This window comes from Salmo trutta, chromosome 33 (genome assembly GCF_901001165.1).
Source record: "Salmo trutta chromosome 33, fSalTru1.1, whole genome shotgun sequence".
NCBI classification, from domain to species: Eukaryota; Metazoa; Chordata; class Actinopteri; order Salmoniformes; family Salmonidae; genus Salmo; species Salmo trutta.
In genome coordinates this window covers 30,167,145-30,192,327 of record NC_042989.1, presented here as the reverse complement: position 1 = coordinate 30,192,327, position 25,183 = coordinate 30,167,145, and the positions used below count along the sequence as shown (strand labels likewise).

At 47.7% G+C, this 25,183-nt stretch overlaps 1 protein-coding gene across 7 annotated transcripts; it reads right to left on the bottom strand.

The window, feature by feature from the left end:
• Positions 1-1,332: 1,332 nt before the first annotated feature.
• Positions 1,333-24,404, bottom strand: LOC115172814 (homeobox-containing protein 1). Of its 7 annotated transcripts, none has more exons than XM_029730584.1 (10): positions 24,154-24,404; positions 17,452-18,012; positions 8,718-8,803; positions 8,247-8,357; positions 6,238-6,394; positions 5,534-5,688; positions 3,311-3,406; positions 2,594-2,685; positions 2,337-2,420; positions 1,333-1,891 (listed from the first exon to the last, which is right to left on the bottom strand). In XM_029730584.1, exons 2-10 carry the CDS (start codon positions 18,009-18,011, stop codon positions 1,523-1,525), a joined length of 1,710 nt encoding a protein of 569 aa, XP_029586444.1. In that variant the 5' UTR covers position 18,012; positions 24,154-24,404; the 3' UTR covers positions 1,333-1,522. The 7 variants fall into 7 exon arrangements, with proteins under 7 accessions (XP_029586444.1, XP_029586442.1, XP_029586445.1 ...); XM_029730582.1 differs by having other exon boundaries at positions 2,594-2,688; positions 24,154-24,403; XM_029730585.1 differs by having other exon boundaries at positions 2,594-2,682; positions 24,154-24,403.
• Positions 24,405-25,183: the final 779 nt, after the last annotated feature.

Genomic DNA, 25,183 nt, shown 5'->3' with positions numbered 1-25,183 from the left:
TACTACTCCCTTCACAGAACAGCGCAAACTGTCTCTAACCAGAATAGAAAGAGGAGTGGGAGGCCCCGGTGCACAACTGAGCAAGAGGACAAGTACATTAGAGTGTCTAGTTTGCGAAACAGGCGCCTCACAAGTCCTCAACTGGCATCTTCATTAAATAGTACCCACAAAACACCAGTCTCAACGTCAACAGGCGACTCCAGGATGCTGGCCTTCTAGGCAGAGTTGCAAAGGAAAAGCCATATCTCAGACTGGCCAATAAAAATAAAAGATTAAGATGGGCAAAAGAACACAGACACTGGACAGAGGAACTCTGCCTAGAAGGCCAGCATCCCGGAGTCGCCTCTTCACTGTTGATGTTGAGACTGGTGTTTTGTGGGTACTACTAATGAAGCAGCCAGTTGAGGACTTGTGAGGCGTCTGTTTCGCAAACTAGACACTGTAATGTCCTCTTGCTCAGTTGTGCATCGGGGCCTCCTACTCCTCATTTTATTCTGGTTAGAGCCAGTTTGCGCTGTTCTGTGAAGGGAGTAGTACACAGCGTTGTACGAGATCTTCAGTTTCTTGGCAATTTCTCTCATGGAATAGACTGACGATTTTCAGAAGAAAGTTATTTGTTTCTGGCCATTTTGAGCCTGTAATCGAACCCATAAATGCTGATGTTTCAGATACTCAACTAGTCTAAAGAAGGCCAGTTTTATTGTTTCTAATCAGAACAACAGTTTTCAGCTGTGCTAACATAATTGCAAAAGGGTTTTCTAATGATCAATTAGCCTTTTAAAATGATAAACTTGGATTAGCTAACACAACGTGCCATTGGAACACAGGAGTGATGGTTGCTGATAATGGGCCTCTGTACGCCTATGTAGATATTTCATTAGAAATCAGCCGTTTCCAGCTACAATAGTCATTTACAACATAAGCAATGTCTACACTGTATTTCTGATCAACTTGATGTTATTTTAATGGACAATTTTTTAAATTTTCTTTCAAAAACAAGGACATTTCTAAGTGACCCCAAACTTTTAAACGGTAGTATACACTCCCTCTTTCTTACTGTGATGCACACACACACACACACACCTTTCACTCCCTTTTTCTTGCTGTGATGTACACACACACACACACACACACACACCTTTCACTCCCTCTTTCTTACTGTGATGTACACACACACACACCTTTCACTCCCTCTTTCTTACTGTGATGTACACACACCACACACACCTTTCACTCCCTCTTTCTTACTGTGATGTACACACACACACACCTTTCACTCCCTCTTTCTTACTGTGATGTACACACACACACCTTTCACTCCCTCTTTCTTACTGTGATGTACACACACACACACTTCACTCCCTCTTTCTTACTGTGATGTACACACACACACATCTTTCACTCCCGCTTTCATACTGTCATACATACACCTTTCCCTCCTCCTTTCATATGGTCATGTATACACACATACCTTTCCCTCCCTCTCATCCCTCCCACTCATCCACAGTCTCCCCCCCACCCTCTAGTTGGGTTCCACCACCTCGGTCTTGATGTCACTGCCTGTCCCGCCTAGGGCCAATCCTCCCCCCGCCTGCGTGGCCAGGGCGAGGATGCTATGATTGACGGCCGCCATCTCCACTGCGAGAGTGATGGGGTCCTGGTGCTCCAGGGCATTGCTGTGATTGGTGGAGGAGTCGTCCTGGAGGGAGGGGGGGGAGGGGGCAGACCAGGACACACCTGTCAGTCTGGAACCTTCCGTCCCTGCCCCCTGAGCGAGACCCGCTCCCGAGAGCAAGGAGCGGCAAATCAGAGAGCTGGCCCTGTGGGCGGCCAAGCCCCCCCTGCCCGAGCCGGGCCAAGCCGCCAGCCAGCTTGGCAGCAGGGTGGGCACCTGCAACCGCAAGAGGGGGAGGAGTCATGGGTCATGTTTACACATCTGTGGTCTTCTACCCGCCGACACAGACAAGTGAGCAGCACATTTGCCTAGCAGAACCACAAATCAGTTCACAGAGCACATCTGGGTTTGAGGCCCCTGACCTACACTGACCTGAAAGACAGGGATAGCAAAAGCAAAGTCTAACAGGTTGATTTCCACTTTCCTGTATTTTCAGATGGAGAATCTGCTTGAGATGCACCCTTGTTCGGTTACGGAAGACAACTGGTTCGCATAGTCAAACGCATGCAAACAAATGATAAGAATTTGTTTTCCCCCCCCACTTGCTGGTTAGCTACCCGTCTAACAGATTTGGTATAGAGAAAAAATTCTGTACCAAACATGGAGTACAGTAGGAATATGTAAACCATGATACAATAGGAGTTGTAACAGGATACAGTACCTGTGTGGGAGAGGACAGGTCTCGTCGACTGAGACTGAAAGGTCTGGTCACAACTCTCTTTTCAAACAGAGGAACCTCACAGCCCTGTAGGTAAACAAAGAGGCAAGGTGTTAAACCACGCACCTTGGCTACAACACAAACTGGGAGAGACCATTTCACTTTCTCAGGGGTGATCCATCATGTGTATCATAGACCACCTGTCAGATACAACAAAGTGCATGGGTTCTGGACCACTCCAATTTCTTACTGGTGGTTACCTGGTCAGAGAAGTCATTCCCGTCGATTTCGTCGCTGTTGGAGTGTCCTCCAGGGCTCTGGACTTCGATCCCATGGCTCTCCAGGATTGCTGCTTCTTCGGAAAAAAAACAGACCTGATCATAACATATCTGATATCTACCACGGACACCGACACACAGGCTCTCTACCACGGACACACAGGCTCTCTACCACGGACACCGACACACAGGCTCTCTACCACAGACACCGACACACAGGCTCTCTACCACGGACACCGACACACAGGCTCTCTACCACGGACACCGACACACAGGCTCTCTACCACGGACACACAGGCTCTCTACCACGGACACACAGGCTCTCTACCACGGACACCGACACACAGGCTCTCTACCACGGACACCGACACACAGGCTCTCTACCACGGACACGACACACAGGCTCTCTACCACGGACACCGACACACAGGCTCTCTACCACGGACACCGACACACAGGCTCTCTACCACGGACACCGACACACAGACTCTCTACCACGGACACCGACACACAGACTCTCTACCACGGACACCGACACACAGACTCTCTACCACGGACACACAGACTCTCTACCACACACACAGATACACAGGCTCTCTACCACACACACCGACACACAGACTCTCTACCACACACACTGACACACAGACTCTCTACCACACACACAGATACACACCCCGAGGGGGTCGTAAACGTTACCTATGTTGGCACGTCTCTTGATCTCTTTGCGGCGGTTGGCGAACCAGTTGTAGACCTTCAGAGACGTGACCTTCTCCAGATCAGACAGCTTCTTCCCTGCACTCACAAACACACATTCTGTGTTGAAAGTGTATTTACTCAATATACAGTGCCTTCAGAAAGTATTCATACCCCTCGACTTTTTCCACTTTGTGTTACAGCCTGAATTTTGTGTCTACACACAATACCTCAATGTCAAAGTGGATTTATGTTTTTAGAAATGTTTACAAATGAATAAAAAATGTAAAGCTGAAATGTCGAGAGTCAGTAAGTATTTTGAGAGTCAACCCTTTTGTAATGGCAAGCCTAAATAAGTTCAGGAGTAAAAATGCGCTTAACAAGTCACATATACTGTACAAAAATATAAACACAAATTGCAACGATTTTACTGAGTTACAGTTCATAAGGAAATAAGTCAATTGAAATAAATGTGTTATGCCCTAATCTATGGATTTCACATGATTGGGGAGCCAGGCCCAGCCAATCAGAATGAGTTTTTCCCCACAAAAGGCCTTTATTACAGACAGAAATACTCCTCAGTTTCATCAGCTGTCCGGGTGGCTGGCCTCAGACGATCCCACAGATGAAGAAGCCGGATGTGGAGGTCCTGGGCTGGCATGGTTACATGTGGTCTGTGGTTGTGAGGCCGGTTGGATGTACTGCCAAATTCTCTAAAAGGACGTTGGAGGCAGCTTATGGTAGAGAAATTAACTTGCAATTATCTGCAATCAGCATGCCAATTGCACATTCTCTCAAAACTTGAGACATCTGTGGCATTGTGTTGTGTGACAAAACTGCACATTTTAGAGTGGTCTTTTATTGTCCCCAGTACAAGGTGCACCTGTGCAATGATCATGCAGTTTAATCACCTTTTTGATATGGCACACCTGTCAGGTGGATAAATTATGTCGGCAAAGGAGAAACGCTCACTCACAGGGATGTAAACAAATTTGCGTCCCACATTTTTGTGTGTATGGAAAAATGGGATCTGTAATTTCAGCTCGTTTATATTTTTGTTTAGTATACTTCAGAGTAGGCAACACTAACCAATAAGCAACACAAACCATCCTCAACAGCTCCCTCCTGTAGGTGTCTAGGCCAACACTTCTGTTCTGCAGAATGAACGAGTCGTGCGTTCCAACTGGCCACCACCAATCAGCAGCGTTTTTGGTGAATCACCTGTCACCTGCACATTAAGAGTGGAAGCCTTTTCTGTTCACATAGTTGAACTCGCTTTTGGATGGCGCTTTTACGGCGATGTGGGGGCCGTCTATTGCTCTGTTCGTATTCGGGAACCCATTGATGGCAAAGAAACCCCTCTTGACTTCAACCTGTTGTGTGATGGTGTATGGAAATTGTATGTTACTGTTCGTCTTGCTGATGACCGACTCCAAAACATTGGCTCGTCGAGGGCTGTGAGATTCCGATCAGCAAGCTGCTGCTGACATGTTGGTTTCTGTCTCTAAAAACACGCTCTCTGCGAAATGCAGCTTGTGCCAAATCTTCCAACAGAGCAAGATCTCAGGATTTAATAGTATTTCAACAATTTCACACATGCCTTGAATTTAACACATTACTGTAGACCTATTTTATATAGATTATAATGGTAACGAATGCCCTGATGTGGTCAAATTATACAGCTTATATACTGTCAAAATATGTTACATGAATTCACAATGAAATCGAAAATGATTGAATTATTACTCTCACAATTTCAACATATATTTTCCCCATTCTGCGCTTGACAAGCAGTTTCCTTATTCCACCACTTGGCACTGTGCCTACTCATGGTCATGGCTGTGCGTACATTTACACACACTCTCAAGCAAACAATCATATTGATAAATCTTCTTGTGGAAATGAACCCAAGGTTTAAGCTCAGATTTGTGCCTACACATGATTGATAAATGCCCCAGAAAGACTCAGCTGTAATCGCTGCCAAAGGTGATTGTAACATGCATTTACTCACGGGGTTGAATACTTATCTAATCAAGGTAGGGTTATATTTTCCATGAATAAAAAATTGCATTAAATTGTATTTTGTGTAGATAGTTGACACAAAATTACAATTAAATCCATTTTAATCTTACTTTGTAAAAAAATATTGGGGGAAAAAGTAAAGGAGTTTGCATACTTTCTGAAGGCACTGTCCTTTCTCTAAACTTTCCTCCTGCTGGTTCTCACCTGGCTTCTGGTTCTCACCTGGCTTCTGGTTCTCACCTGGCTTCTGGTTCTCACCTGGCTTCTGGTTCTCACCTGGCTTCTGGATGACAGCGTTGCAGGCGTTAGCGATCTCCTCTCTTTTAGCTTCATCAGGGTACTGGTTCTCATTGAAGTAACTGGAAGAGAAAACACAAATAACCACAACACTATTTACTAGGCAATATTCACTTTGTTCCAAATGTAACGGAAGCTCCTTTCCCTTATCTAGCACAACAACACGTCCCATCTGCCTCCCTTTCAACCTTTCCCTCCTCAACTCTTTCTCCATCACCACTCCCTCGCTCCTCCTCACCTCTCCATCACCCCTCCCTCTCTCCTCCTCACCTCTCCATCACCCCTCCCTCTCTCCTCCTCACCTCTCCATCACCCCTCCCTCTCTCCTCCTCACCTCTCCATCACAGACAGACATTCTTTCCCTCCTCCTCCTCAACTCTTTCCCCATCACCACTCCCTCTCTCCTCCTCACCATCACCCCTCCCTCTCTCCTCCTCACCTCTCCATCACCCCTCCCTCTCTCCTCCTCACCTCTCCATCACAGACAGACATTCTTTCCCCCCCTCCTCAACTCTTTCCCCATCACCCCTCCCTCTCTCCTCCTCACCTCTCCATCACCCCTCCCTCTCTCCTCCTCACCTCTCCATCACCCCTCCCTCTCTCCTCCTCACCTCTCCATCACAGACAGACATTCTTTCCTCCAGGTAAAGCGACTGCCTCTGCGCAGACGGAAGCTCCCGGGGGTGGAGCTTATAGGGGGTGGAGTCTGCCGCAACTCCACCCCGTCCTCCAGAGCCATGGGGGCGGGTCGCATCGTCAGAGTTGCACCTGGAGACACAACCATGATGTAACCATGGAAATACAACCATGATGTAACCATGGAAATACAACCATGATGTAACTAGCCATGGGTGTATTTAGTGAGGTGAAACGTTCAGAATGTTTGAAATCTATTTGGAAAAGGCTGTGATTTTCATTGTTGATGAGTACATTTATGATGATTCAGCACCCTATTGTATAGAAGAACAATAACTTTAGAGTGTTATATTGGCTGTGTGGCGACTATAAAAGAACCTGGACTGTAGACAGTAATTCACAGTGAACCCCCTCTGAAGCCTCATCAAATGTAGTGTGTGTGTGTGTCTGGACAGAAATATGGGTCCGTTTACAGTATGTAGTGAGTGTTGGTGTTTCTGGCATAGCACCACAGAGCATTAACCTAATGAACAAGGAAAGCTGCTGGTTGGCTGTGACACACACACACACAGCCAGGGAAAGGTGGGTTGGGAATGTGATTGTTTACATATAAATATGTAACTCATGTGACGATGTTTTTGCTTGTGCTTGAGACTAGAACCTACATGTATTACTTCCTGACTGCAAATCTATGACTCACATCTAGGCATGTTTTTTTTTTTAAATTGTAACTAAAATAATAAACTACAATAATATGTTATCCATCTAGATCAATACAGTCAACACAGATCAGCAGGCTTTAAAATCGGGGCCTCGAGTTCCACACCACTGCTGTTTCTTCCCCTCTAATCAGGGACTGATAAAGACCTTACAGTGGACTATTGGGCCAATCAGTGGCATGGACCAATCAATCAATCAATGACTAGGGAGAAAGAAGAACAACCTGCAGTACAGCAGGGCTGGAAGCCCGGATGTAAATACTCTGCTGTATGTAGCACTGTACACACTTACAGTAATTGTCTATAGGTGCTGTGACATACACAGTCCACCAGGGCGCGCCACTACACCCTCCCCTCAACACAGACACAGAGGCCGGTGTGATTTCACAAGTTTGCTTTTTATTAAAAATCTGTTTTTCACCATGGTCATATACAGTCAGACACCAGTACTCTTTTAGGCCTAGCTATAGTCATCATAATAACGTATTCAATGAGGTTTATACAGCGCTTAAAGCACTTTACATTTCTACTCAATTGTAGTAGCAACATCGTAGCTATACAACTACAAATACTACTACTCATAAACACCTGCCACTAATGAGCATTTGAATATTTGTGGCTGTGATAGCTTATTGGCTGCTGCACCCAGAGGGCAGGGAGGGACACAGGAAATGGGAAGTGACACATTTGGACACAGGATGGAGTCAGACACACAATGGGGTTGTGGGGGCAGAAACAGGTTGTAGGGGAGTTTGAAAGGTGCTGTAAAAGGATTTGGGGCAGGACAAATACTGACTGGAACAGTTTGGGGGAAGGACTTTAATACTGCGGAGAAGCTATGTCCATTGAAACAGAGGGGGCGCAAGAGGGCATATGGGTAGTGTAGTCACATGTAGTGACTACAAACAAAGACAGATTTGGCATTAGTGCCCCCTAGAAAAGTGCATTACATTGGGCCAAAGTAACAGTTTAGGGATAGATAGCAAGGATTTGGAAGGGCAATCATTACTTTCCAGCCCTAGAATGTCAAGAAATAGTCAATGGACTCACCCATCAGTTGTCATCGTATAACCCCTTCTGCCCTCTCTAGTTTGTGCAGAATCAGAGTGTCTAATAGTGGATGGAACGGGTGGAACAACTGAAGAGGGACTGGACAGACGGGAGGAGGCTGGAGGTGGGGGGGCTGAGGAGGGGGTCTGCCAACGGGTGGAGGACGTGGAGGTGGTGGTGGGACTGGGCATGCGGGTGGTGGTGGTGGGCATTACCAGGGGTGGTCTTCTCCAGCTGGTACCAGCGGTAGAAGGCCCTCTTCTTCTGTTCGCTAAGGTCCGAGCCCTGCTGCAGCAGCCAGTGGGAGATACGACTCTGACTGATACCTGGAGGAAGGGGGGGAGGCAGGGAGGCAGGGAGGGGGGGAGGCAGGGAGGGGGGGAGGCAGGGAGGCAGGGAGGGGGGGAGGCAGGGAGGGGGGGGAGAGGGAGGCAGGGAGGGGGGGGGGGGACAGAAAGAGACCGAGAGAGAAAAATATGGGGGAGGGAAAGGGAGGAAGAGCACAGAAAGCAAGATTTATTAACTAGCCAATGCATATACAGTGGATGAAGTACTTGCTATGTGTCATTCAAGCCACACCAACACTCCTAGAAATCATGATGACAACTCTGTTTTAAGTGTACACCAAAGTGAGCACAGTTCCACTCCAACATAGTGTAGTGTGCTGTATTAGGAAGCATACTGACCTGTGACCTGAGCCACCACAGCCTGAGAGATGCGCCTGTTCCCCAAGAACGCCTTGATCTCCTCCTTGATTATGGCACTGTCCCTTCTGGAGGGAGAGAGAGAAAGAGTGAGAGTGTGAGAGAGTGAGAGAGCGAGCGAGAGAGAGAAAGAGTGAGAGCGGGAGAGTGAAAGAGAGCGAGAGAAAGAGAGGAAAAATAGAAAAAACATAGAAAAGAGAACATTGTTCCCTTTACTAGGAAGCTAGAGATAGGATGGTGTAAGGAAAAGAGAGGTGACTGTGGAAAGACGGAGAGGAAATGAGAAAATGAAGATAAGCCATGAAGAGCGGGAGACTGGAAAGTACAATTGAGTTGGATAGGAAGGAAAGACTGAATAAAAATAAGGAAATAAGGGGCTGAGAGAAAGCAAGGAGAATAGTGGTAAGTGCAGAGAAAATGAGTGTATGCCAAGGTTATTATAGTTGTCATTTTGTTTTAATATACTCCTTCAAGACTGTTGGAAAAGCATTCCGCATGAAGCTGGTTGAGAGAATGCCAAGATTGACAGCTTTGAACAAAGGGTAGCTACTTTGAAGAATCTAAAATATATTTTGGTTTTTTGGTTATTCCATTGTTTATGTCTTCACTATTATTCTAAAATGTAGAAAATAGTAAAAATAAAGAAAAGCCCTTGAATGAGTAGTAAACTTGACTGATACTGTATATAATTATTTTGTTATTATTATTATTATTAGTTTGTTAGATAAAACTTTAGACTTTTTAGATTTACTCTTATTTACACTGAATAAAACAAATATTTGTATATTTTTTTGGGGCTGGCTTACTTTTTTTTGGCAGACTTACTTCGAAAACAGCTACTGCAGCATTTATTTTACTATAAATATGATCATACTTGACTATTTTTATTCCAATTGTGTAATTATATACAGTATCAGTCAAGTTTACTACTCATGAAACATTTGAATGTTTCATGACCTGAAATAAAAGATCCCGTAATTTTCCATAGGCACAAAAAGCGTCTCTCTCAAATTTTGTGCACTAATTTGTTTACATCCCTGTTAGTGAGCATTTCTCCTTTGCCAAGATAATCCATCCACCTAACAGGTGTGGCATATCAAGAAGCTGATTAAACAGCATGATCATTACACAAGTGCACCTTGTGCTGGGGGACAGTAAAATGCCACTAAAATGTGCAGTTTTGTCACACAACACAATGCCACAGATGTCTCAAGTTGAGGGAGCATGCAATTGGCATGCTGACTGCAGGAATGTTCACCAGAGCTGTTGCCAGAGAATGTAATGTTAATTTCTCTACCATAAGCCGCATCCATAATTTTAGAGAATTTGGCAGTTTGTCCAACCGGTCTCACAACCACACCAGCCCAGCACCTCCTCATCCGGCTTCTTCACATGTGGGATTGTCTGAGACCAGCTACCCGGACAGCTGATGAAACTGTGGGTTTGCACAACCAAATAATTTCTGCACAAACTGTCAGAAACCGTCTCAGGGAAGCTAATCTGTATGTTCGTCGTCCTCACCGGGGTCTTGACCTGACAGCAGTTTGGCGTCGTAACCGACTTCAGTAGGCAAATGCTCACCTTCGATGGCGGTGGTGTTATGGTATGGGCTACAGACAACGAACACAATTGGAATAAAAATAGTCAAGTATGATCATATTTATAGTAAAATAAATGCTGCAGTAGCTGTTTGAAGAAAGTCTGCCGTTTTGTTTCATAGCTGGTAAAATATTCCCACAAAGTCAAAGAACTACGAATCCTATATTGCCTATCCCAACTCGCGCTGCAACACTGCCTGCCTGGGGGCTGTGTGCACGTGAAGAGCTGCGCACATGCATAAAAGTTGGTCTAATATACTTGTGTTTCTTGGCTATTTACATTGTTTTGTTCACAAGCTAGGTTGTTTTCGATGTTTGAATTTTAACTGCCAGGGAAGAGATGACAATGCCTCTACTAGTCAGACTCAATCATGCTGACCACACCAGTCGCGTGCGCGAGCGTTACAAAATAAATTTACACACACGTTATTCAATCATTGCATCCACACTGCTCACGCGAGCCAACGAACGTCTGCGTTGCCAGGCGCTAAAATAGAAGTTGATTCTATTGTGGCGTAGAACACGCTGCAAGTCCTGCCTCTATCATCTCCTCATTGGCTTTTAGAAGCATATACCCACATGCCAGCTCCTCATTGGTTATACCCACGTGGGTGATTGAAAGATGAACTGAGGTCAGTTGTGGTAATACACCTTATTATGAAAGTTAGTTGCCAATCATCATATAAAGTCCAAAGATGAAAAAGCCTGGAAGGAGGAGAGATGACTAGAAACGATTCGGTTGACCGTTTTATCTGTGGATTAATTGTCGGAGTAGAGGACCTTGTGCATTTCAGGTAAAATAACAACTCAATGTGTATATCACAGGACAAATTAGCTAGCAACAGCAGCAGCTAGCAGCTAGCTAGCTAAATAGGATAAATTAGATGGCAACTGCAAGCTAGCTAAATTGCCATAAATGTTTAATGCTTTTCGACCTATCCCCAAATGAATATAATTGGTTCAGTTTGTTTTGATATTTCAACCTGCGTGTTCTGATCACGTTTGGTGTGAGGGAACAAAATACATTTGCACACGATGGCGGACGCACGCGCGCAAACATGACAGGAGTCGCGTTACTACGGTAACATCCCACCCTTAAAGGGGCAGGTGAATATTTTTGTCTCATCTGTGATATTTTGTTTAAGAGAGTCAGGTACAAAAAATGTAATTCAACAATATACCACATTGCTTCTTATTAGTAATATATATCTATTTTTTTTAGAAACATTACAAAGCATGCTAATCAATTTTTTGGTGTTTTGTTGGTGTAATTTTAACAGAAAAAATGTTTAGTAGCAAAAATATTTGAGTGGCTGGTAGATTTTTAAATCTACCTGCCAGTGGCTGGTGGACCAAAAAGTAAATTTTAGGCCCTGTTTGGGATGTTCTGGATACACGTGTATGACAGTGTTCCAGTTCCTGCCAATATCCGGCAACTTCGCACAGCCATTGAAGAGGAGTGGGACAACATTCCATAGGCCACAATCAGCAGCCTGATCAACTCTATGCGAAGGAACTGTGTCGCGCTGCATGAGGCAAATTAAGTTCACCCCAGATACTGACTGGTTTTCTGATACAGGCCCCGACCTTTATATTTTTAAAGGTATCTGTGGCCAACAGATGCATATCTCTATTCCCAGTCATGTGTATTATTATTTGACCATGCTGGTCATTTATGAACATTTGAACATCTTGGCCATGTTCTGTTATAATCTCCACCCGGTACAGCCAGAAGAGGACTGGCCACCCCTCATAGCCTGGTTCCTCTCTAGGCTTCTTCCTAGGTTCTGGCCTTTCTAGGGAGTTTTTCCTAGCCACCGTGCTTCTACACCCGCATTGCTTGCTGTTTGGGGTTTTAGGCTGGGTTTCTGTACAGCACTTTGAGAGATCAGCTGATGTAAGAAGGGCTTTATAAATACATTTGATTTGATGTGAATTTCATAGATTAGGGCCTAATGAATTAATTTAAATTGACTGATTTCATTACAGTATATGAAAAGTAACTCAGTAAAATCTTTGAAATTGTTGCATTTATATTTTTGTTCAGTATAGTTTCAGTTCCATAAACACATTTCTATTTCCTGTTCATATGATTTAATTTCAGTGTCAATGTTAGTTTCAGTGTTAGGGACAGACAGCAGCCTGGGAGGCGAGGAGCCATTTAGATGATGTAGGCGTATGGTGTGTTTTTTGTGATGTCACTTCTTGCCACTGGGGGGCACTAATACATAAGGTGATGGGCCAGGACCATAGACATAACATCTCTGCATCTGTGTCATGATGGTGTTTGTGAGAGCATGGGCAGTGCCATTGAGGCCTTCTCCATCTGAAAGTCAAATTCTCTTCTTCACAAGTAAAATTCATTGGCTGATCCCTCCTGATGAACCGGCTGTCACGACTCCAACCTGGTCATCAGGGCGGATCAGCCAATGAAGCTGGAAGTTCCGAGTTGACTAAATAAAAATGGTGTAAGTCCTCAATGGAACTGCCATTGCCAACATTGGCTTTTGGCCAATAGAGGACTCCACACAACTCCATGGCCAGGACATAGTTTTGGTTAGGTTTAAATTATAAATCAATCCTAACGTGACTTGGATTAATAGGTTTTGCTTTGCAAGAAATATGTTGGAAGGAAACTCTTGCCCATGTTTACACCAATCCTATGTTGTTGTTTTTACTTTAGTAGATGTAAGAATCATCATGCATCTTTACCTGACAGAAAGAAAGGGGGGGGGATCAACTAATGAAGTCATGGCACATTTGACATGTTATGTTGATGTAATATTAAACATGTATCACTGACTAACCTCTTCCAACAGGGTTCATGAAAACAGCTGCAACAGCAGCAAAAACATAAGCATTACAAATCTATCAGTTCACAGCCAGACAGCTTGTGTGTGTTTCTGTTCAACCAACCAATATTCTGGTACAAAGTTGGTTCAAAGTTCCAAAGAGGTGATCATTGGGTTTGTCAAGCCTGATGACAGTTGTCCACAGGGGCAGATACCAGATGCAGTGCCACAGAGCACAGCTTTCAATAACCAGCCATCCTTGCCTGCCAGAGCTGGACAGGTGAGTCTGTAAACATGCCCCCTCTTTACCTTTTCCAGGTATTTCAACACGTAATGCTCTGCCAGTCTGACCCTCCGGCTGGACAGTGACTCAGACACAATCTTCAATGAGGAAGCTATACTTCTGAAGCACTGTGGTGGAGATGCTTGCTGGATTCATCGTGTTGGCATCTTCCTGGGGTCCTGCCGCTCCACAGCTGTACCCTCTGATTTCCTGAAGTACAAAATACTCTGCTTGCCTCATCAGGGACTTCATCTCTGTTGAGCAAAGCGGCAGACACACACTTGGTCCATCAGGCAAGCTGCTGCAGGGGTTGGATGGAAGATATTCCCAGGAGTCAGTATGCATGTGAAGTGCTCACACAGTGACTTCAGGAGGACCTGTGCCAACTGTTTTGCAACAGTAGTTGACTGCAAGTGTGCCTCAAGGTTGAGAAGGCACAGAACCAAATCAGACAGCGACTGGATGTCAGTTTGGAGCTTTTCGCAAATCCAGCAACTTCACAAGCTGTTGTAGCTTGGCCCAGTCACGCTCCGTGCTCGCCCTCAGATTTCTTCCCTGTTAGCTGGTGATAGCTAGTGATACACAAGCTAGGCCTATTTGAAACGTTGGCATCTACTGGCAGCATAAATCCATCAGATTCATAAGCTCAAAACCCATCCAGAAACAACACTTTAGAAGAAAATAACATCATTTATGGTTATGTGTGAATGTGACAAAAGACAGTGCGCGCGAGGGTGGGAGAGCGAGAGGGAGGGTGGGAGAGCGAGGGTGGGAGAGCGAGAGGGAGGGTGGGAGAGCGAGGGTGGGAGAGCGAGAGCGAGGGGGGAGAGCGAGGGTGGGAGAGCGAGAGCGGGTGGGAGAGCGAGAGCGAGGGCGGGAGAGCGAGGGCGAGGGGGGGAGAGCGAGGGCGAGGGGGGGAGAGCGAGGGTGGGAGAGCGAGAGCGAGGGGGGAGAGCGAGGGCGGGAGAGCGAGAGCGAGGGGGGGAGAGCGAGGGCGAGGGGGGGAGAGCGAGGGCGAGGGGGGGAGAGCGAGGGCGAGGGGGGGAGAGCGAGGGCGGGAGAGCGAGAGCGAGGGTGGGAGAGCGAGAGCGAGGGGGGAGAGCGAGAGCGAGAGCGAGAGCGAGAGCGGAGAGCGAGAGCGGGAGTGGGAGAGCGAGAGGGAGAGCGAGAGCGAGGGGGGGAGAGCGAGAGCGAGGGGGGGGAGAGCGAGGGGGGGGAGAGCGAGGGGGGGGAGAGCGAGAGCGGGAGAGCGAGGGTGGGAGAGCGAGAGCGAGGGGGGGAGAGCGAGAGCGAGGGGGGGAGAGCGAGGGTGGGAGAGCGAGGGGGGGAGAGCGAGGGTGGGAGAGCGAGGGGGGGAGAGCGAGGGTGGGAGAGCGAGGGTGGCAGAGCGAGGGGGGGAAAGCGAGGGCGAGGGGGGGAGAGCGAGGGCGAGGGTGGGAGAGCGAGAGCGAGGGGGGAGAGCGGGAGAGCGAGGGCGGGAGAGCGAGAGCGAGGGGGGGGAGAGCGAGGGCGAGGGGGGGAGAGCGAGGGCGAGGGGGGGAGAGCGAGGGCGAGGGGGGGAGAGCGAGGGCGAGGGGGGGGACAGCGAGGGCGAGGGGGGGGAGAGCGAGGGTGGGAGAGCGAGAGCGAGGGTGGGAGAGCGAGAGCGAGGGGGGAGAGCGAGGGTGGGAGAGCGAGAGCGAGGGTGGGAGAGCGAGAGCGAGGGGGGAGAGCGAGAGCGAGAGCGGGAGAGCGAGAGCGGGAGAGCGAGAGCGGGAGAGCGAGAGCGGGAGAGCGAGAGCGAGGGTGGGAGAGCAAGGGTGGGAGAGCGAGAGGGAGAGCGAGGGGGGGAGAGCGAGGGGGGGGAGAGCGAGGGGGGGAGAGCGAGAGCGGGAGAGCGAGGGTGGGAGAGCGAGAGCGGGAGAGCGAGAGCGAGGGGGGGAGAGCGAGGGGGGGAGAGCGAGGGGGGGAGAGCGAGGGTGGGAGAGCGAGGGTGGCAGAGCGAGGGTGGGAGAGCGAGGGTGGGAAAGCGAGAGCGAGGGGGGGAGAGCGAGAGCGAGGGTGGGAGAGGGAGAGCGAGAGCGAGGGGGAGAGCGAGGGCGAGGGGGGGAGAGCGAGGGGGGAGAGCGAGGGCGAGGGGGGGAGAGCGAGGGCGAGAGAGCGGGGGGGAGAGCGAGAGCGGGAGAGCGAGGGCGGGAGAGCGAGGGTGGGAGAGCGAGGGTGGGAGAGCGAGAGCAGGGGGGGAGAGCGAGAGCGAGGGTGGGAGAGCGAGGGTGGGAGAGCGAGAGCAGGGGGGGGGAGAGCGAGAGCGGGAGAGCGAGGGTGGGTGGGAGAGCGAGGGTGGGAGAGCGAGAGCGGGGGGGGGGGGAGCGAGAGCGAGGGGGGGGAGAGCGAGGGTGGGAGAGCGAGAGCGGGGGGGGAGAGCGAGAGCGAGGGTGGGAGAGCGAGAGCGAGGGTGGGAGAGCGAGAGCAGGGGGGGGAGAGCGAGAGCGAGGGTGGGAGAGCGAGGGTGGGAGAGCGAGAGCGGGGGGGGGGTGGGAGAGCGAGAGCGGGGGGGGGGAGCGAGAGCGAGGGGGGGAGAGCGAGGGTGGGAGAGCGAGAGCGGGGGGGAGAGCGAGGGCGAGGGGGGGGAGAGCGAGGGGGGAGAGCGAGGGCGAGGGGGGGGAGAGCGAGGGCGAGAGAGCGGGGGGGAGAGCGAGAGCGGGAGAGCGAGGGCGGGAGAGCGAGGGTGGGAGAGCGAGAGCGAGGGTGGGAGAGCGAGAGCAGGGGGGGAGAGCGAGAGCGAGGGGTGGGAGAGCGAGGGGTGGGAGAGCGAGAGCAGGGGGGGGGAGAGCGAGAGCGAGGGTGGGAGAGCGAGGGTGGGTGGGAGAGCGAGGGTGGGAGAGCGAGAGCGGGGGGGGGGAGCGAAAGCGAGGGGGGGAGAGCGAGGGTGGGAGAGCGAGAGCAGGGGGGGAGAGCGAGAGCGAGGGTGGGAGAGCGAGAGCGAGGGTGGGAGAGCGAGAGCAGGGGGGGAGAGCGAGAGCGAGGGTGGGAGAGCGAGAGCGGGGGGGGGAGCGAGAGCGAGGGGGGGAGAGCGAGGGTGGGAGAGCGAGAGCGGGGGGGGGGAGCGAGAGCGAGGGGGGGAGAGCGAGAGCAGGAGGGGAGAGCGAGAGCAGGGGGGGAGAGCGAGAGCAGGGGGGGGAGAGCGAGAGCAGGGGGGGGAGAGCGAGAGCGAGGGGGGGAGAGCGAGAGCGAGGGGGGGAGAGCGAGGGTGGGAGAGCGAGAGCGAGGGTGGGAGAGCGAGAGCGAGGGTGGGAGAGCGAGAGCGGGAGAGCGAGAGCGAGGGTGGGAGAGCGAGAGCGAGGGGGGAGAGCGAGAGCGAGGGGGGAGAGCGAGAGCGAGGGGGGAGAGCGAGGGTGGGAGAGCGAGAGCGAGGGGGGGAGAGCGAGAGGGAGAGCGAGGGTGGGAGAGCGAGGGTGGGAGAGCGAGAGCGAGGGGGGAGAGCGAGAGCGAGGGTGGGAGAGCGAGGGTGGGAGAGCGAGGGTGGGAGAGCGAGAGCGATTCCCATAGATGTGACGTGTCTGTGAAAACACTGGAAACACACACAGTCTTTTCTTCTGTCTGTCGATACACTGCCTTCTCATTTACATTTATATTGATTCCTCTTCATGGAAAACGTGAGAGAATCAGAGGCAGCGCTGAGCTGCCAGAAATTCATTGGCATTTCTCTCTCCTTCCCTTTCATTTCATTTTCATCACTCCATCTAAATCAATACTGACTTTATCACTGCAAACAACACACAATACAAAAGAGCAGCAAAAAGGTTGACGGACAGGGCGCGCGTGCGTGTGTGTGTGTGTGTGTGTGTGTGACTGATGTGGTGCCTATGTTTAGTGACAGGTGTCACCTAATGCATTACTAAACTCTGGGCTCAGGGTCTAGTTCACTAGAAAACATTAAAAACCCCAAACAAAAATGAGGATTCTTATTAAGACAGGTTGAGGTGGTGTAAAATGTAGTTTGTTTGGTTCTCATGTTGTTCCTATTGATGTGTTCAGAAAAAACCCAGGCTCCTCCTCCTCACCTCAGGAGTTCCTCCACTTTGTCTTCCACGTCTAGTTCCTCCTCGCTGGCCTCAAACCCGTAGCCGCTCCCCGTCACGCCGCCACTCACAGCGCCTACATTGTCAGAAAACCGTGGTGGAGACAACTTCCCGTTCGTCATGGCAACCAGCTCGTCGCCGCCACCAACCCCACGCCCGTTCTGCGCCACCACTGCCATAGCAACCGGGGCGGATACAACCGCCGGAGGGGGCGGTGACATATCATAGTCGTTGCTAGGGGACGGCGACAGGCCACTCCCGCCACTTCCACTCCCATTCCCCAGGTAACCAGTTTGTGTGGCGGTCGTGGACGTTGATGAGGACGCCGAAGAAGACGTTGTATTAGTGTTGTAATTGGGCGTCGGCCCCTGATGGGCGGGCTGGGGACGCCGTCCGAACTTGTGTCCGTGCTGGTGATCCAGTCTGTCCAGGATGTCCAGGGCGTGGAGGAGCTCTGGCTTGGTCATCCCTGTCCTCCTCAGCCGCTGAAGCAGGTCAATCTGCTCGATGGTGAAACGAGGCTCGTCGGTATACCGAGACATCCTGGAGAGGAAGAGAGGAGGAGAGGAGGAGGGTTTAGATGGAGTGAGAGAAAAGAGATTTTAGATAGGATGAATGGAGAAAGGAGGAGAGAGGGACAAGACTGTGGATGATACATTCAGGGATTGATGAATGGTTGGAGAGATGGGGGCTGTTGCTGTATTGTATATAGCCCTATCCAGAAAACTACTACCATCTCCCTTAGGCCCTGTCCAGAAAACTACTACCATCTCCCTTAGGCCCTGTCCAGAAAACTACTACCATCTCCCTTAGGCCCTGTCCAGAAAACTACTACCATCTCCCTTAGGCCCTGTCCAGAAAACTACTACCATCTCCCTTAGGCCCTGTCCAGAAAACTACTACCATCTCCCTTAGGCCCTGTCCAGAAAACTACTACCATCTCCCTTAGGCCCTGTCCAGAAAACTACTACCATCTCCCTTAGGCCCTGTCCAGAAAACTACTACCATCTCCCTTAGGCCCTGTCCAGAAAACTACTACCATCTCCCTTAGGCCCTGTCCAGAAAACTACTACCATCTCCCTTAGGCCCTGTCCAGAAAACTACTACCATCTCCCTTAGGCCCTGTCCAGAAAACTACTACCATCTCCCTTAGGCCCTGTCCAGAAAACTACTACCATCTCCCTTAGGCCCTGTCTGGTATACATCCAGAAAACTACTACCATCCCCTTAGACCCTGTCTGGTATACATCCAGAAAACTACTACCATCCCCTTAGACCCTGTCTGGTATACATCCAGAAAACTACTACCATCCCCTTAGACCCTGTCTGGTATACATCCAGAAAACTACTACCATCTCCCTTAGGCCCTGTCTGGTATACATCCAGAAAACTACTACCATCCCCTTAGGCCCTGTCTGGTATACATCCAGAAAACTGCTGCATAGACATAAGACATGTTGACATAACCTATTATTATGCGGGAGACCATGGCAGCTCTTACAAAAAGACTACGCTGAGACACGTATGCACTCAGGAACAAACACCATACAGCTTACACACTTTATCACCTCATCGGCAGCATGCTTAGAGAAGACTGGTTCAGGAGCTGCAGCACAGACATTAAATGGATTATTACAGACAGAGATAGTGTGAATGGGGGGAGGAGGGTGAGAGAGAGACAGACACAGAGAGACAGACTTAGATAGTGTGAATGGAGGAGGAGGGTGAGAGAGATGGAAATAGAAAGAGAGAGTGAACCTTATGTGTGAGAGAGAGAAAGAACTGACAGAAAACACATGCATAAGAGATAGAGAGAGAGAGAGAGAGAGAGAAGAAAGATTGAGAGGCAAAGGGAGGGGGTTAAGAGACAGTGTGACTTGGGAAAAACGCCAAGAAAAATCTCTGTCCCAAGCGGCCAACCTCCACATTTTCCCTTTAAAAGAGAGCGGGGATGAGTCATAGGACAGTGTATAGGATATCACTGACAGACAAGTACATACAGTAGTGTGCAAAACATACATACACAGCCAGGACACACACACACACACACACACACAGGCTAGTGTCTAGACCTACTGAATGAAGGCTGGTGGAGAAGGACTAGACTTAGTCTTAATCCATATTACATAATAGTTACAAAGATAACTAACCCAAGATAGACCACAGCCTGTCGTTTCCAATGGGAGCAAATTAATTATAGTAGGCAGAACAAGCAAGGTGGGCAGAGCCGAGCACGAGCTAGCTAGATCCTGTTTGCTGCGTTCTATTTCCATTAGGGATTTCCTGCTCTGTAGTGCGGGTGTGCAATAACTCAATTCACCCTTGCACACCTAAACAATGGCATTTTTAGAAACTTTCGCAAAGTGTAAAGTCTACAAAACTTAGTCCACTTTGTTTGTAATAGATTCTAGTTTTGGGAAAATAAAACTGCATTGAGATCAAATGCGTCATAGATGACATAATTTTCAAAATGTCAGCAAAAATCCATCTCGCTCCATACTCTCCCACTGCCAGCCACTGGGCTTCCTCTCACCACCATATTTGGTAGTGAGTGGAAATGCAAACCGGATTCTTTACATTTATACATCCGGTGAAACATCTGGCTCATTGTTCTATCTGTGCTAATGAGACCTGCATATAGCCTATATGTTATGTACAGCCTTATACAACACACCAACACCTACCCTACATGTTCTGCTCTAGCCCAGTGCAAACACAACCCACAACTAATAAATGAACTGGGCTAATCATCAAGGGCTTGACTAGTTGAATCAGGTGTGCCAGCTAGGTGTGGGCAGGAACAAAAAGAAGAAACCATGAGAAACAATTGTAGTTAGTCAGTCTGCAATTTCCAAACCCTGGGCTGGAGTCAAGCTGCTACTCCTTGGTTCAGTAAAACAAGTTTCTCCACAAATCTTTAACTCCCTGACCTTCCTGTCTTCCTCTGGTGCAGAGTCTCTGTACTGCTGAGTTGACTAGCACTGGTCAATTATCTTTATAGATGTCTACTCAGCAGAAAGACCGGAGGGAGAGAGGGATGAAGGGCGGCATGAAGAGAGAGAGAAATCTATGCCCACTTGACTATGCCCTGAGAGCCTCATGGCTTTTAAAATGTTTGTGTGTCAGAACACACTCAGCAGAAAAAACATGAAGTCTTACACATGCACTGAGCATGTTTGAGTCTGACTGGGTGACTTATACTACACAAGTGGATGCAACTATTAGCATATTACGATTGTGAAACCATAGATGCGGAACTCAACCCAAACAATAGAAATGCATGGGGGAAAGATCCAGCATCTCATTGCCACACAGCAAAATGTGCCTACATTTAGGCTATTGTTTCTATGTGTATTTCACACCATGTTGAGGTAAAACATTTGAGTAGAATGATTGTATGGATGTCAACCCCAACACATGTTCATATCATCTTCACCAATCAACTGCATTGCAGTTAAAAAAACAACTTGGACTACCACCACAGATTTCTGTATGCTAGCTATGCTACCAGTTCATATGAACGGGAGTTAGCATTTAGCAGTCACTTCTTCTAAACCTGAAAAGTAACAACTGCTAAATGATACGCAGTGAAAATAGCCAAATATATCAAAATGGGACTTTAGTAGCCACATTGTCAGTCTGTTACAATACATCAATCATGACTGATTGTTAGATCAGATTGGTTGAACGTGTGCCAATCCGGCGTCCTTCTATCCCCCACGGTCTGCATTCCACTGACCTCTTCGCATCTATTGTACCATGTTTGTGCTGGAAACTGCAATGCCAAGGAAATTATAGTCCTCGAGAGCAAAATATCGTAGCCTGGTCCCAGATCTGTTTGTGCCATCATTCCAACTGTTTGGCATGACAAGGAGTTGAAAGGAGTGGCATGATAGCACAAACAGACTGGTACACAAGCTAAAAGAGCTTAGCCTGCAGCTACACATTTTTCCATGCCTAATAAACCATTCCAAGCTTGTAAACTGTTTAGTTGAATCGTTAGGACCCCTGGAAAAGAGTAGGTGCCAGGAAGATGTATTTAGCCAGATGTGGAAGGTAGCCACTAGCTAGTAGCTTCACAGCAAATGGCAAACTTTCCCTCACTCCCTGTGCCTAGAAACCTTTTGGGTTACCAGGTACCTGGTGAAAGGTGGATACTGGGGTGTATTCATTATACACCATCTTCCAACGGAAACTGTTTACAGTTTAGGAATCAACGGAAGCAAACAGAATGAAAAAGGGGGAAACCTACCTGAATTTGTCCAATAGAAACTCTTGTTTTCGGTGCAAAACGTTTTCCGTTTGGAGTAAACGGTTTCTGTTGCAAAACAGAATCGGCGTAATGAAAAGGCCTACACCACTGGTGAATTTGGTGTCTGTCTGTGCTGTGGTTTTGTATTGCAAACACTGACTGCTAATCTAGTCTTGCAACACAGAGCCTACACAGGGAAATGCAATGGGTAACCTGAGTAATGATATACAAATTTGGACTAGAGGAAACATGTGCATGCTTAACTAGGGAGACTCAAACATTGACCAGAGTTGGAACAGTTTACTGTCATCCAAAGTAATTGGTTTAATCAATGGCAAGCAAACATTTGGTTGAAAAGTCAATCTTTAGCTTGTGGTTGTAGTTAAACCAACCTTTTTCCCCTGTTATGGCTGCTTACTTTCAAAAGCTATAGTCAAATGCCTCAAAGTATGTGATGAGAGTGCATAATGTAAAAAATAGAATGTTTTATTTCAAAAGGGGTGTCAGTTTGGTATTAGGTGCGTGTCTAGATTAAAATTAAGTGGGGGCTTTCAACATGGTGACTCAAATGACAATCACGGTGAATCAACAGGGAAACGAACGCCCATGTATCATATGGCGTGGACGATCCACTCAATCGCACAATCTAATAACTCAAACACAGTCCAGACAGTTATGCAATGCAAAAACCATATGTATAACCTGTAGATAAACAGCAAGCTAACACCCCAGGGGTAAGAGTTGACAACTGTTTGCTAAGTGTTTGGGGACAGGAGGGGTGTTCAATCACAGTCCAGCTCTAGCTTACTTAGCCAACCTTTGCAAATAGCTCTGTTTGACATGAACTATCTAATTAGTTGAGTATGGCATGGCTTGTGTTCAAAATTCATGTTGCTAGCTAGTGATCTAATTAGTTGAGTATGGCAGTATGGTTGTTCAATGACAAATAGCTACAGGGTACCGTTAATTACTAGCTAGTTAGTTAGCTTGGCAAATATATAAGCTAATGTTGTAGCCACCGATGGAACAATGACACAGATATTTCACCGGATGTGTAAATGTGAAGCATCCACTTGGCGTTTCCACTCACTACTAAATATGGTAGTGACAGGAAGCCCACTGTCCGGCTGTGGGAGAAGATGGATTTAGGCAGAAATTCTGCAAATGTTCTCATCAATGAAACATTTTATCTCAATACAGTTCTGTTCCCCAAACTAGAATCTGTTGGCCCAAGTTTTGTTGACTTTACCCTTAAAATGTTTTTTTTTTAATCACATTGTTTAGAAGGACTGCAAAGGCAAATGTAGTTATTGCACACGCGAACTTCACAGAGAAAATATGCGGATACATGCTAGAACACATACATAGGATCTCACTAGGTCGTGCTTGGTTCTGCCCACTAGGACTCATTTGGTCTTATTGGAAATGACAGGCTGTGGTCTATCTTGGTTTAGTTATACAAATCTTTGTTGTAGCTATGACATCTCGTTAGTTAGCTAGCTAGTAATCTTTACAACCTCCATAGAGCAAGCAGACTTTTCCAACGACTTCATAAAAGCTGACCTGGCATTAGCTATAAAGTGACCACTGACAATGGATATAAAGACCAATCTAACGATGGATAGAAGGCAGGCGGGAGAAGGCAAGACCAGGGGCGTATTCTTTACGCAAATTCTGTTACAAAACGTTTATTAAACGGAAGCAAACGGAACAAAACGGGGAGGGACTTACCTGAATTTGTCCAATATAAACTCGTTTTGCTCCGTTTGCTTCTTAAAAACAGTAAATGGCTTACTTAATGAATATGCACCACCATTCTAGCCAATGAGAGGACATATATTGCATGTGAACAGGACACAGATAGATAGATAGATAGATAGATAGATAGATAGATAGATAGATAGATAGATAGATACCTTTTCTTCTTCATTGGCTGATTGCTCCTAACTCATAGGAATCCCCACCTAGTTGACTACTTTTAAAATGGTGAAAGCTCTCAATAGCAATGTCCATGCTAAAACGGGTTATATCCATGATGAGTCCGTCTCTATGACAACAGGCACAACTCCAATATAAAAGTATTTTTTACCCCAAATTACCGAAATGCCACTTATATCAGTGCATTAACCTAACCACTACGACATGTCTATTATATTAAATAAGCCTCACGTAGCAAATTAGCAATTAAATGTTTTGTTGACCACACTCTCATTGACCTCCATAGACAAATTCTTTACTTCGTGGGCTTATTATCGTGGACAGATTTTGGGCGGAGTAAAACCTCTCGCCCCTCCTCTACCACTGACCAGCAACGTTTAGCTAGCTAGCTATTCAAGTTAGCTTGCTGACTAGCATTGGGACCAGTGCCAATGACTGCGGGCGAGCCTGAAGAAATGCTAGTTATGCTAGCTAACCAGTCATGCAAGTCTTACCTTGATCTTAGAATCTAGGTCCCCCGTCCACCACAGCATTTAATAAACCGGTGTTTAGTTGGTCCTTGCGACAAGTCCTCTTCTATATCCCCGACACGGGAACAGACACCAGACGGTTTTCACAATGACAGCCGTCCTCTAGTCTGCTAATTTCATTTCGTGGCGAGATTGATGTGCCTTTGTCTGTCTGACAGTGGCCATATTGACATAGCAAGCGCGGTGAGGTTCCCTGGGATTCGTAGTTTTGGAAATTGCTGTTGCAGCAACGTCCCAGAAACATATGATCTTGAATGCACCCTTGATAAACGCTTTGTTTGTAACAGTATATTTGATTGACTTTGACCGCCCCCTGGCGGACTTGTTGACTAATGAGGCAATCAAACTTTATCAGAGTTACTGCTTTCCAAAAAGTTGAGAAAGTTATTCACTAAATTAGACCACAATCAACTGCTTTATTATTAACGTGTTCTCATCGAGTTGTGTGTGTGTGTGCTTATGTGGTCCTGGTCTGGGAGAGAGAGATACACGGTAGCTGAGTGCCTGTTTAGTCTGTGGTTAGGGAGAGGGAAAGGGCAGGATTGGAGTCACAGACATGATGGAGGGTAAGAACCAATCACCCTTTCAAGCCTAACTTAACAGTAAGCTCTCTATAAGGGAAGAAGCAAAGTGTTAAAACAGACTTTCTCTGTTGGCCATGTTATTGTCTACCTACTCACTACAGGTAATACTGGAATCAGAGAAAACTCTATTCCATAGACACATTTCAATCTATCACCCTGTTGAAATCATCAACATTCAATTTATCGTATAGTAGTGATGTCATAAAGGAGGGCGATCATCATAATTAGATTGGGGTGACATGTTGGATGCCCTTTATGACATCATAGCTCACTGTATTGCACAACAGTCCAATCAAACATTTTTAACACCACAACTCACCTACCTCTTTAGAGAGTAGTTGCTTTTTCAATTCGCTCAGCGACCAAACGGATTGAGAGATGCTTTAAAATGTTGTCTTTGTTAATTTGTT